The 14,067-nt window shown below is 34.1% G+C and overlaps 1 protein-coding gene across 23 annotated transcripts in view; it reads right to left on the reverse strand.

The window, feature by feature from the left end:
• Window positions 1-14,067, reverse strand: part of LOC109057157 (neurexin-3a) — a 270,223-nt gene that overhangs the window by 165,426 nt on the left and 90,730 nt on the right. For 8 of the 23 annotated variants that reach the window (XM_042742011.1, XM_042742023.1, XM_042742021.1 and 5 more), the window contains 7 exons: window positions 12,275-12,301; window positions 8,673-8,792; window positions 7,884-8,265; window positions 6,483-6,673; window positions 6,211-6,384; window positions 3,547-3,561; window positions 2,736-2,762 (listed from right to left, as the gene is read on the reverse strand). In XM_042742011.1, coding sequence (XP_042597945.1) covers window positions 2,736-2,762; window positions 3,547-3,561; window positions 6,211-6,384; window positions 6,483-6,673; window positions 7,884-8,265; window positions 8,673-8,792; window positions 12,275-12,301 — 936 coding nt within the window. The remainder of the gene's footprint in view (window positions 1-2,735; window positions 2,763-3,546; window positions 3,562-6,210; window positions 6,385-6,482; window positions 6,674-7,883; window positions 8,266-8,672; window positions 8,793-12,274; window positions 12,302-14,067) is intronic. The other 15 variants (XM_042742035.1, XM_042742027.1, XM_042742025.1 and 12 more) reach the window with 6 other exon arrangements.

Consider the following 14,067-nt stretch of genomic DNA (forward strand, 5'->3'; position numbering starts at 1 on the left):
GAGTGCTGATACGGGTCATTCATATTATGCAGTACATTGTCGTATTCCCATTATACAATACAGTTTAAATGTTTGGCGTCAGTAAGATTTTGAATATGGTTTTGAAGGAAGTCAATCACACAGTGAAAAATATTTATACAGTTTAAAATAACCATTTACTATTTTAATTTATTTTAAAATGTAATTTATTCCTGTGATGGCAAAGCTGAATTTTTCATCATTATTTAAGTTGAAAAGAGTTGCTTTAAATTTTTTTGTGTATATTTTGTTACGTTTTTATTGTGATTTATTTACTGTCACTTTTGATCAATTTAATGCATCCCTTCTGAATAAAATTATTGATTTCTTTTAAAAAAGAAAATATTACTGAACTCAAACTTTTGAATGCCAGTGAACATAATAATACGGAAGTTCTAAGCGGCCATCCATTATAATTTTTTTCCTTTTTGTTTTCTCGTTATAACGACTTAATTTTCTCGTTATCTCGACATAACGGAAGTTTGTTTTCTCGTTATAACGACATGAAGGTTTTACTGTTGCTATAGTAACGAACTCAACTTTGACAGGCATCTGATGGACAGCCATGCAGGCGCTCTTACTGTAGCCTATATTTCAGCAAATTTTGCTTCGCCTAGGTAATAATAATGTCTACAATACTGTATAAATAAAGGCTGATCAATCACTGTTGATTTTTTCCAGAGACAGTACAACGAACGTTTTGTTTTTGTAATTAACATGTTTAAATGGCAACACCGCGCCATTAGAGCTGCTTGGATTAAACTCACTTTTAATTTTCCCTTTATATGAAATAAAATTATACATAATTTGTAATTTGTAGTAGTCATTATGTGGCAGATATCATGTGTGTTACAAGCTTCTGTTTGAAAAGAGCGTTCATGTGTACGTGTAATGTATGTGTGTGTGTAGAAAAAAAAACCATTACAACATTACAGAACAGAACTGAATTAAATTAGCCTATGGATTTTACATATACATCACATTTCTCATCAATATGGTTAACAATAAAGATTAGTAATAAGGAAAAGAAGCACATCAGCCTACATCGTTAAAATCCCGTCCTACTGTAGATAAACAGAACATCTCCGCTTATTAACTACCTAATCATTAAATTAAAATTAAATTTAAATTAATCATGAGCCTAAAAGAAGCACAAATATAATATATATTGGTGCAAACAGAATACAGTGATGTCAACCTTGGTTTTGATAAGCAGTTATTGATTAAACAGAATGCGTTGGTGAAACTCATGCATCTAGCAGGAACTTAATACACAAAATATTCATATTGATTCAAGCATTTAACATTTATGAATTAATTAAATGTCAGTAATAAACAAGACTGCACAAATTATAGCGATCACGAGGAAGGTCCGCGTACAGTAAAGTGGATAGTATACAACACCCGATCAGTTATATTCAGGTCTATAGTGCCACCTGCTGGCGCAGTTTTGTAAATTCTTAGACAAAATTAAGTCGTTTATAACGAGGGGGAAAACGAACTTCGTTATGTCGAGATAACGAGAAAATTAAGTCGTTATAACGAGAAAACGAACTTCGTTATGTCGAGATAACGAGAAAATTAAGTCGTTATAACGAGAAAACAAAAAGAAAAAAAATTATAATGCATGGCCGCTTAGAACTTCCGTATATTAATGCACTGAATACAATATATATTTTTTAAATGTTTAAAAATGGAAATCATAATTATGTTTTATCACAGTATCACAGCAAAGTGAACCCGAGATCAAATACAAATGGAAAATATAATATAATGTCAATTTATGAGAAATTTTATTCAAGAAATTTCCCAGTTTTTCCCTTTCAAGACAGCAAAAAAACAAAATTTCTGGTTTTTTACACACACTTTCCCTCACAAAAACAAAAAAAAATATAATATTAGTTGAACACACACACCAAAAAAATAAATAAAAAATAAATAAAAAGCTGAAATTGCAACACCAGCACATTTATTTGTTTTATTTATTTATTTATTTATTTTTGATAAGTTGTACTGCATAACAGGAATGACCTGCAAAAATGAACTAGGTCGCATTGGGTCTAAATTACTTCATATACAGTACATGATTTACCCTCAGCTGTGATGATATTCACTTCAACAGCAAGTAGGCTACTCTTTTTTGTGATGTCGCTTAAATAATAAAGTGGAAATCACATCTGTTTGAGTTTACGTGCTCTGTGGGACACTTTCTGAGTTTAAAGTCTACAGTAGCATGCCGACATGTCCAGATGGATTTTCATGCTAATTCTATTCATTATTTTGCTAATCATATTGCTGTTCAGTGCATTTAAAGACAAGCGAGAAGAAACCCATGGTGAGATACTTAATGGACTCTCCTAAACCAGATTCCTCTCTCAGCTGAATGTCGTTAGCATAAAAACAGCAACAAGACAAGATACAGCAAAACAGGACATGGGGACTTAATTATACAGGAGGGCTCATGTTTTATTAATGTAGACTCTCAGTTGCAATCATTACTTTTCTCTTCTCACTTTGCAAGTCTCACGACCTTCGGTAAAAAACACAAGGGCATTTTCTTTTAGAAAGAAGTGAACCATTTTATACCAAGACATTGTTACAGTGAACCAGCTAGTGTCCGCTTTATGTCTGGGTATTGGGAAGAGTACAAAACAAACCGGCACAAGACAAAACAGCAGCTTTCAGCCGAGCTCAGAATGGAATTGAACCTTATATACCTTGTAGATCTGCTTTGGTGAAACCAACTTTGTTAAGCAAGAAACAGAAAAGCGAAAACAATCAAACAGGTAAGAAAGTGGTCGATGGCTTCTGTTAATAAAGCAATGGCTTTACTAACAGGACATGCTTTACCATTCTTAGGAAGGGTTTGCACTCTTGAGTTACTGCAACATGGGATCAGAAATTATAATAGCCTAATAGTCATGAAACTGATGGGTTGATTCAGCATGGCTGGGTTGAAAAAGGTGTAATGGCACTCAATGAAAAAGTAGCCTATTTAGTTGTTTAAAAAGTGCTACAAGTAAATTCAAAAATGATCTCATTTACAGTTAAAATATATTCAGCCAATAAACATGCCGAAAAATCAGGCTTCGTTTGCATATTCCATTCTAGTCAGCTGTTCTGACAGCAAAAATGTTAAAATGACTTTCAGTGCACAGTATGGGCGTGATAATGTGCTAATGCTAACGTAAATCAACAGAAACTGGTAAGACTGTAAAAGAAAGCAAGCGGTTGGAGAGGGGACATTTTAATGATGATGCGTTCTGTGAAAACAAAATGTTCCCCTGAAATACTGCAGCATGTAATCGAGCCCTCGCCTTCCTAAGCACAGGTGCATCATTGCCATCTGGTGGATGAAAAGCTTCATTACAACAGAATGGCGCATTCATTGCCATATGAACCAGCAAAGGATTCTGTTGCCATTGTGGAGCCATTCCATACACGGCTTACAGTTTTACTGTGCACAAACAGTACAGTACAGAGTGATATGTCTTTCATGCTGGGCTGTGAACATAAAAACCTACTCACGTTCACTTTTGGATGCTGTGCGGGAGAGATAAACGTAAAACACACACACACAAAGTTGTTCTATTCATGTATGAAATGAAGAACTGAATTCAAATGTTGTTGGGTATATCTCTGTTTATAAAATACGACAAACACATCCTAAAGATGTGTATTTAAGCATGTCGGCTATCAGACGATCTGGTGGTAGCCTGTGTCCTAAAAGCATGTGGAATTATGTTAAAGATGAACATATTTTCTTTGGATTTCACAATAGGGCTTTTCACACTTGAAAATGGGTCATATCCTGATTTACCATTCACACTGCTCATAATTTACCCGGGGTTAACAATTAATCTAAGTCCGGGTTTTGACAGTTAATTCTGGGATATTTAATCTGTATAACTTGGTTGACAAGTCTAGGACAATCAGGTATTTTTTTATTTTATTCTTTTCATTTTTGGGCTATAAAGGTAAGAATAAAACTCTCCTTCAACTCCAATTCAAATATTATATCTGTTCAAACTGTATTGACATTTTCCCCTTAAACGCTAATGCTACTGTGTGCGGTTTTTAGATTCTGGGTATGAAGTTTTGCTAAGCCCATGAAACATACCTTTATCCGGGGTTAAAAGTGAGGTTTTGAAAGATGATAACTCAGGGTTAAGCGCAGTGTGAAAAGCCCTTGCTTATATGTAGGGTCTGAAAACTTTAACAATAAGGGCAGCTATAAAAAGTTGTTGAAAAATCATCTTTATGGTTTGCAACACTGATATTGAAGAAGAAGAAAAGAAAACAAAACAAACAAGGTTTGCATGTTTTAAATTGTGTACGCTTTGACATTAAACCATTAAATGTTCATTAGTTTTAAAATACATTTTCATATCTGTCAAGACCTGTGTTGTGTTTATAAACTAGTAGCCTTTTGTCTTTGGAATACAATCCCGGACTTATATGTGTTTATCAAGCATGCTGACATTGACATTTCACACTCACGCAATGGACTCAAGCAACAAAACGTGAAGATGATACAACAAAAGACCAAACCATTTAGATAGATAAGATTTTATTCTTGGTTCAACAACATGTAAATGTAACATGTAGGATACTCAACATAAAGGAAGGTTTTTTGTTCAAGACAACATTGAGATGGATGATGAAATTGTGACGGATGATTAATTTTGTAATGGATGGACAGGTCATATAAATGCTTGTACACAAAGTTTTACACAAACAAGACTATAACAAAACAAACAGAACAAGAACACTGAGAAATAAAAAGTGAAAGGCCAAAAAAAAAAAATATTATATATATATATATATATATGTTCATATATATATATATATATATATATATATATATAAATAAATAACCAACCAACCAACCAACCAACCAACCAAACAAATAATGTCAAGAAATCAAAGACATTAACATGCACTGAAATATGGCAGAGATTTCATGTATATAAGAAAATGAATATTAACAATGAGTAAGTGAAGAAATATTCTTGTATTGATCTTAAATTATCTGTGTTCTGATCTTTTGGACATATTTGGCATTTAACATACAATCATTTGCTATGATTTAAGCTTTGATGCTGGTTATATGACCATAATATCTGCATAATATCATTTTACTGACACCGAGCTTCTGATAAAACGTCAAATTCTTACATAATCTGTATTTCTAAATATCGTTGTCATATTTAAGACTTTCTTTTTGTCTTTCAATTTTTTATTCTAATCAGGCAAATGCACAGAGATGTAATTATATCACAGTATTCAAATGTTATGTTTATTTCACTCCCATCCAAAATATATTTTCAAAACAAAAATAATATTATATACACTAATATTTAAAAGCCTGGGGTCATTAAGTTTTTTATTTTTTTAATGTTTTAAAATAAGTCTCTTATGCTCATCAAAGCTGCATTATTTGATCACAAATACAGTAAAAACTATTAAATAAAACACATTTTTGAATATTATTACAATTAAAAATAACTAAATATATTATTTCTGATATGGAAAAACTGAATTTTCAGCATTCATTGATCCAGTCTTCAGTGCCACACGACACTATCAATGTTGAAAACAGATGTGCTGGTCAATATTTTTGTGGAAACCATGATACATTTTTCTCCAGGATTCTTTGATGAATAGAAAGTCAAAAATAATAGCATTTCCTTATTATTTACTGTCACTTTTGATTCATTTGATGCATCCCTGCCGAATAAAAGTATTAAATTCTTAAATAAATAAAACCTTACTGAGCACAAACTTTTGAATGGTAGTGTACATATATTACAAGACATCTGTCATAATTACTTAATAGCTGCCCATATTCTTGTTTTATGTTTAATGGTTTAAGGTCAAAACACATCAGATCAATTGCAAAAAGTTCCATCTTGACTCAAAATACTGCAATGTAAATATTCCCTCTGTAGGTTGGTTTTTAAATATGTCACTAATTCATACAAACAAAGACTTGGCTGATCCTAGCATGACCAATGTGGCCAATAAGAATATTAATAAGCCAGTGGGCTCAACAGAGAGCTGACTGGGTGAGAGATGAGACAAGCAGTGTGAGAAAGATGGAGTGATGGCTCAGTGAGGTGGAGGTGGAACTACTGTTTGCGTTCATGAGAAAGAACGGGCTCCTCGAGCTAGAGTTGTTAGAGGGTGTACCTTCGCATCCTCGCTCGATCTGACCGCTGCGGAACAAGGCATCATTTATGAGGTCGGGAAGGCGTCCGTTCAGGTCTACAGATGCCAGGCAACCCTTAAAACCATCCCTAGAGGCCACAAGTTTGGGCAGGCTGTTATACATGTTGGGCCCCAATCCAGCGATGTAGAGGTCACCTGAGCAGAATGCAGATACAATAGATGCCCAGGTAAACAAAGTAGTGATAAAACTGATAGGGGGCATGAGAATATATGAATTTTAGCTGGTTATGTACCTTTAAGATCTAGATTTTTAGCGCCATTGACGACTTGACTCACTGCCTTGGCATCGACTTTGAGTGTGTGGACGTTACTGTTGTCTCTAGTGATGACAACGTTATGCCACTGGTTGTCATGGAGAGCACGGTCACTGTTTCCCTTGATTACATTGGGTCCGTTGCCAAGATCAAACACATAATGTATGTACCTAAACGACAGAAAAGTGAAGTTCGGTTAACAGGGAGAGTAGAAAGGCCATATCATATGCCATTCTAATGTTAAGTTTTATAAATATGTCAATTTGAGATATGCTCATTGTAGATAAATCAGTTTTTACTCTCCACATCCCTTTTTTTTTTTATAACAAAGCAAACTGATATGAAATAGTCTCTTAGCTTATTTTGGCCAAGAACTGACAACTTCGACAGGAATCACAATTTCTTTTTTACTTTTTATGCTTTTTACGAGGTGGATAAATCTTAAATGATACCAGAGATTAAACAATATCTTCTTATCACTGATATGGTTCATTGATACAATTTTTTTCTAATATACAGAAATCACTATTAATAATTGTTTAATTTTTTGACCCAATAATAGCTACATCTTTTGACTACAACAACAGATGCATTGTGAATATTACTACAATTATTGTCATTTATAACATTATATTTATGTGAAATTACTTTGTGCTCTAAATAAATGCAAATATACAGTATTTTAACTTTGTTTTGGGCTGACTCTTATTTAAACAACACGTTAAATTAAACACAACACATTAAAGTTTCTTTTCCTATGAATACTGTTCTGGCCTACTAAATTATGTAATTTCTCTGTAGACTCTAAATTAATTTAACTTAAATGAAATGGAATTAGATTATCAATAATTAAATTACTGGTCTATCTCTACGCACAATAAATAAATAAATTAAAACCTCAAGATTTTTTTTTTTTTTTTTACTGGTTCTTTCTTTTAGGCCCACTTTTATCCAAACAATATACTAAATAAGTTACTTTACTTGTGAATACTGTTTTAGCCCACTAAATTATGTAATTTTTCTGGCTTCAACCGATTATTGTGTTAAAAAAGTGTAAATATATGTAAAGAAATTTAAACAAACCTATTATCAGTCTATATCTAGATGCCACAAAAAAAGAAAAGAAATTACTTGAAATTTTCTTTCCTTCCAAACATTCTTACAAAACAAGGCAGAATATAAAGACTTAAAGACTTCTGGTTTACTTGCCGCAGTTACTGTATGCTGATTAGATTCAATCCCTAAAACGCCAGATGAAACTGTTTAATATATTACTTCCTCATAAATGTTACCTAAAGCAGCTTGTTATCTTGTAAACACTTATACCGGCAAGATAAAAAAATAAATAGATAAAGTGGCCATTTCTTCAAAAAAGCTTACCCTTTCACCAGCTCTACAGCGATGAAATCACTTCCATCCCCGCTGTTGAAGAGGATGAATCCATCTGGAGAGGTTGTCTTGAACTGGAAGAAAAGGTGCATGGATGTGTAAGCCTGCAAGGTCGCTAGACTCAGGTAACTGCTCTTTGACTTGAATGTCACGGGGTCTGCGATGATGGAGCGCATGCCAAAGCGAGCGTTGAGCTCGCAGTAGTCGATATCACCGTTCTTGCACAGGTCGATGTAGAGCATGCCATTGAACTTGAGGCTCTGCAGGTGGCCGATGAAACTGGAGGGGATCATGGAGACGAAACGGCGCTCGGTCATCACGCCCGTCTCGATGTTGTGAAACTCTAACCGGGTGTGATCGCCCACCATCTGACCTACAAACCACAGCAGGTTGGAAAGGAAAACAAGAAAAAAGATGCTGCTATACTACACCCACAAACAATATTACACTGCTGTACAGGCATAAAAAACACCAAAACCCTGAGTCAGACTCTCCAACTACTGGGTACACAGAGCGAGTTCTACATAATGTCAGCGTAGCAATAAACATGAACCAAAAATATGTATCTTATTGCTGTGAAACACTAAAGTAGTGTTGGAATGAGAACAACTGATGAAACATTGTAAATGATGTTTCCCACAATTTATCAAAACCACACAATCTGTAGCTAAAGTATAACGAACTAGTAACTCCTAAAACTTTCACATACTTATTTCTGCAGTTTCCTGCAGCTCAAATAAAATAACGCATCAAGAATTGTGTTGTCTTTCAGGGTAGTACCTTCTGCTACGTCATCGTCAACCATTAGCTTGTAGCTTTTGCCCCTCCGGATCACGCGCACAGTATGCCATTCATTATCATTGAGTTTTTGTCCAGCATACAGTGTCTCTGGTCCTTTGCCTGAGAACGACGGTCATGAAACGTTAATGCCAACCTAAATTGTCTCTGACCAAACCTTTGCTTTCAATGACAAAAAGTGTATACTTTTTTTGTTGCTTTAAATGTGATGCTAACTATGTGGCAAATCAGGTTAAATTTTTTCTTTTTTTCTTTTTTTTTTTCTCGAGATGATTAACACAATAGAGAAAGCAGAGGTTTGGTGCAGATGTTTTTGAATATTACATAAAAACATAAGCTTTAACAAAAAACTAAAATTGTTTGCCAATTTAGTTTTCTCTGTTTTTCACAAGAATCACTTCAAAACCTAATCCTGAGATTATAAAATGGCTTTTACTCATAAAAGGTCTTGATACACCACTCAAAGACAAAGTTCTTTGTTATCCTAGTTGTGAATATGTAACCAAAAGCAACACTGGCTCAACCAATAGCATGAGTTTGGGACAGGGCTAGAGTATATTGTCCAAACCATTGGCAGAAAGGAGTGTAATATGGGAAACTTGTTTGAAAAGTCGATCTTTTTGCAATTTCGTTTGGTAACACGAGTGATACAGAAATGAAATGCTTCACCTTTAAAGTCAGAATCGGAGTTAATTTACAAGAAAGCAATATATTCTATATGATGCAATACATTTGAGGAGTGAAGTAGTCACAGAGGAGAGCAGTGAGGTGTTTTGGATTCAGTTCAGAGCGTGCTATGAAATCACGCTCCACATCCCTCAAAATCTCTTGGCTCTTGGGAAATTGTGTTATGTACCTATCAGCATGCAGTTATCTGTAGTTCCTGAGAAAGAATATTAACTTCCACCCTCTTCAGCACTGACATAAATGTAGTTTGACCACTCACAATCTGCCATCACTGACATTGTTCAGACAGTTTATCATGTCTATTAGATCATTCCTACACCGATGCAAAAACAACACCTAGTGCACTGTAACCTAATTAATAATTGCAACTTAGATTTGATTCTGAAAGGGTAACACTGTCCTTTTCAGAATTTCAAAACATAATAACTAAGCAGAACAACTATTAAAGGCCATACAAGCAATTATTGTATTTTGAAAGCATAAAAATCTGGTCTCAGTTTACCAGGGTTAGACTAATGCACAAATCCACCAGTATCAACCACTTTCTGCACAGATTCCACTGCTGTATGCAGGTTATAATCTTAGAGCTTTTAAAAATGCAGGTCTCGTAACAGGAGTTTAAGAACTAATAGCTCTGATAAGCACATCATTATAATTAGTGGCATTATATTAATCTGAGTGATGGAAAGTGTGAACTGGTGCAGGTAAAGGGATGAGACTAATCTAGCATGATGTGAGTGTTTGCTACTTGATCAGAATGACTGATGGAGGCGTAGTTGTGGGTTACTGGTTTACTTGGTACATTTCCAGCAGGGCCAGGCTCTCTAGTACATCACCAACACTCATCATTTGGCACAAATGCTTTTAATCTAAAGAAACATACAGTCATTGTAAGAATAGCCACATGGAATCCAGTCTGCAACCTTTCTTTTATCAGACCACTGTAAGGATAGTATTTAAACAGTCACATATAATAAACAACATACGAACCACACTAACACCGTGTTCTAACTACACGTGACGTGACAAGATTCCAGCGACAAGTAATTTGGGAGTCCACACTAGACGCGACGTGACAAAAATGCTATAAATGTCATGCAATATGAAATTCAAACTCGCATTGGACACATTTAACTTTGAATAAAGCAAATAATCAGTACCTGAGATTATCACTGCATATAGTTTGTATGTTGCTGTGAGGTCCCAGAAATAGAAAAAGTTCCTAAAATAGAAATTTTCGCATGTTGCCATCACAGCTAGTTAGGACAAAAACTCAATTTTACATGGAAAACCATGGAACCTTTTATCGCATCGCGTGTAGTTAGGACACGTGACACACAACTATTGCATGCAGATATCAAGATCTATACAGCATGCAAGCCATTTATAAAGTCATTATTCACACATACATAGCCAAAATAAGACAACTACAATTAGACATTCTTACCTTTCAAAGTGGGAAAATCAGTTAGTTCATAGTTATTCAGAGTGGTTTTATTTGTTAAAAATATATATATTGTGTGTGTCTGTATATATATATATATATATATATATATATATATATAGTGCTGTCAAACGATTAATCGTGATTAATCGCATCCAAAATAAAAGTTTTTGTTTACATGATATATGTATGTGTGCTCTGTATATTTATATTTATATAAATACACACACACATATATATTTTTATAAATGTTTATATATTAAATATTTAATTATAATACAAATTATGTGACTATAAATATAGAGATTTTCAAAATATATACTGTTTATGTGTGTATTTATATATACATAATAAATATACACAGAACACACACATTATGCAAACAAAAACTTTTATTTTGTATGCGATGAATCACGATTAATCGTTTGAAAGCACTAATATATATATATATATATATATATATATATATATATATATATATATATATATATATATATATATATATAAAATATTTCTTTAATATGATATCACCTTTATATTTTAAATCAATCTAAACATTGTCATTGAGAGAATTCAAGACCTATTTTTGAGTAAAAGCAGTGTTTTTGCCAAAACTGTACAAATGTTTTCTTTACTAACAGTATAATAGTACAAAAGATTAAGTAACTAAATGGCACATTATTGAACAAAGTCATTTCTGTATTTCTTATAAGGAAAATTCCATGAACTTCCGGTAACAACTGAACTGAATGTGTCTTTAGCATCATTTTTGTTTTAAGAATTGTGTATTATGCCATACATTGAGCTTAAAAATACACATTGACTTAAAATACAACCAATCCAGCAAAGATGACAAAACCATATTGCATCATATCATTAAAATATGCTGAAATTAGATGCCATTATAAAAATGTAACACTAGTGATTTTATGTTCTCTGTATGCAAATGTTTTACAATTTAGTTTTATTAAAAAAGTTGATTTGTGGTGACTTTAAACGCTGTACAAACTGTAGTTACTGCAACATGAAAAGATGGCAAACCTGTTTCTAAATATAATAATTTAACATAACATGTATTTCTGCATGCCCAATAATATTTCATATTAATGCATGCACTACTTTAAACGTAAATACTGCATTCCTTACTAAAGGCAGTAAAAACAAAGTAGTTTAAAAGACACCATACAATTTAAGATCTTTCTATAAAAGATGCTGATAGGGTAGGAAATAGATTGGCATGACAGCTAAATTACAGGCCATCAAAAACAAGCCATGATTATTAAGTCACCACCAGTTATAATTGTGGTAATCGTGACTGGAGAGATGCATCAGCTGACCCTTTCACTAGACGCAAACTCTCCTTGACTAAATGGAGGAAAAGGCACAAGACTTAAGACATTCTTTTCAACAAGAGAATCATTAGGAGCAAAATGAAACTTGAGTGTTAACTTACTGGAGTTACAGTTTATCCTGATACAGTCTAGATGGGGGAAAATAAGTGACAGATGAAATTGCATCCTTCAAGGTTACAGCTGCAGACATCCAAAAACAATAATTCCACCCTTCCGGGGACGTCCACATGCAAAGAGGCGGCCATTTTTTTTTTTATTATTATAAATGTAAGCATTATAATTTCATGAAAAGTCACTGGATTAACTGCAACTGTCAAAGAATTAGATATAATGTCTATGAATAAAATACTTTTTTATGATTATTTTGTTGCTAAAAAAACAAACAAATAATTGCCTTGTAAGCAATTAATAAAGCAATTAAACAAATAATTGCCTTGTATTTTATAATATTATAAAATGGCCACTTGGAGCTCACCAACCACAAAGACTATTCAACCCAGAGTGTTATTTTATTTTATAAAAATTACACTTTTAATTCTCAGACCTATCTGAGGTCCTGCCCCATAGAAATCACACCAGCTCATTAGCTAAATATGCTTTAATAGCTTAAATACATTTAGCAAGAAGTTGGCGTTAGGGCATATTTCTTGCATACTGATCTGGAATATGCCATCAATATCTTGATGGCATCATGCTCTGGGTTGGGCTCTGTGTGGCTGGATTTACCATGTGTCGTCAACCGCAACAGAAAAGTGGGAGCAAACAGCCTCGATCCAATAAGCACCAGCACCATGCAGTGGCCTCTGTACCTCCAGCTAGATCTTCCTGAGATCTGACCACTCAAATGAGCCCTTAATATACTACAATCTCTAACATATAAATAATTGTTTGTAAACGTATAGTAGTAGAGGTCAGAGTTGTCCTAAAAGTAAAATAACCTTGTATTTTGGAAGCAAGGGCAGTCCTGCGCATACATCTAATGATATACATATGTATTCAGTCGTGTTTTATGGCTGACAGTCTGTCAAATAATTCCAGATGATTTCTCTGTGTATGCAGTCATAAGACAGTCTTGTCTCTTTCAGTATGTTTACAGTGTGTGGGCTATGTTTGTCTCTACTATGGTTGAGCTGTCACAGACGATCGGTCCTACTGTCAAACCTCAGGCTGTTTCGTGCAGTGAGGTGTGAGTTGTGTCACTTCCTTTAATGATGACACTGTGACTTAATGACCAGTTAGGGTCTCATATCTCATGTAAAGGTAATGGTGTCGGACTGAGGATTAAGAGGTGCTACCAGCTGCAGGTGAAGCTGAGAGCTCTGTTCTCGGGCTGTTTGCCGACCGGGCCGCAGGCTAAGGGCCTTTGAAGGGGTGAATACCATCTTTTGACAAAGCATGGAGAATGTGTGTCAGAGAACTGGACAGGGAGGGAGAGGTGACGGTGGTTAAAAGGAAGTGATGTAACAGAAATGAAATACCAACCAAAGCACAAATGTGGTACGGATGGAACCAACTGAGACAGAACATGAGGTTTGTCAGAAAAGAGTTAATGAAGACATTGTCAAGTAGAAAAGATGACAGGAATTAGTGTTAAGTTGACAATCAGAAAGTCACAACACTTTGATTGTAATCATAAAAAGGAATTACCCATCATTTCAAAAGTCGACATTAAATAAAAAAAAATGCTATGCTGTTATGCAGTGCTGTGACTGTCTCAAAGGAGATTTTGTCTTCACTATGACAATGATCATGGTTAATATATTAAAAAAATGCACCAAACATTGTGTCCGTTAGGCCTGGGCAGTATTGTGCTACTATATATGTGACAAAAAATTTTAAATTTTGCATTAAATTTATACCGCAATAGACACATCCGCTATGAAACTGCTGCATA

This window comes from Cyprinus carpio, chromosome B17, assembly GCF_018340385.1.
Source record: "Cyprinus carpio isolate SPL01 chromosome B17, ASM1834038v1, whole genome shotgun sequence".
NCBI classification, from domain to species: domain Eukaryota; kingdom Metazoa; phylum Chordata; class Actinopteri; order Cypriniformes; family Cyprinidae; genus Cyprinus; species Cyprinus carpio.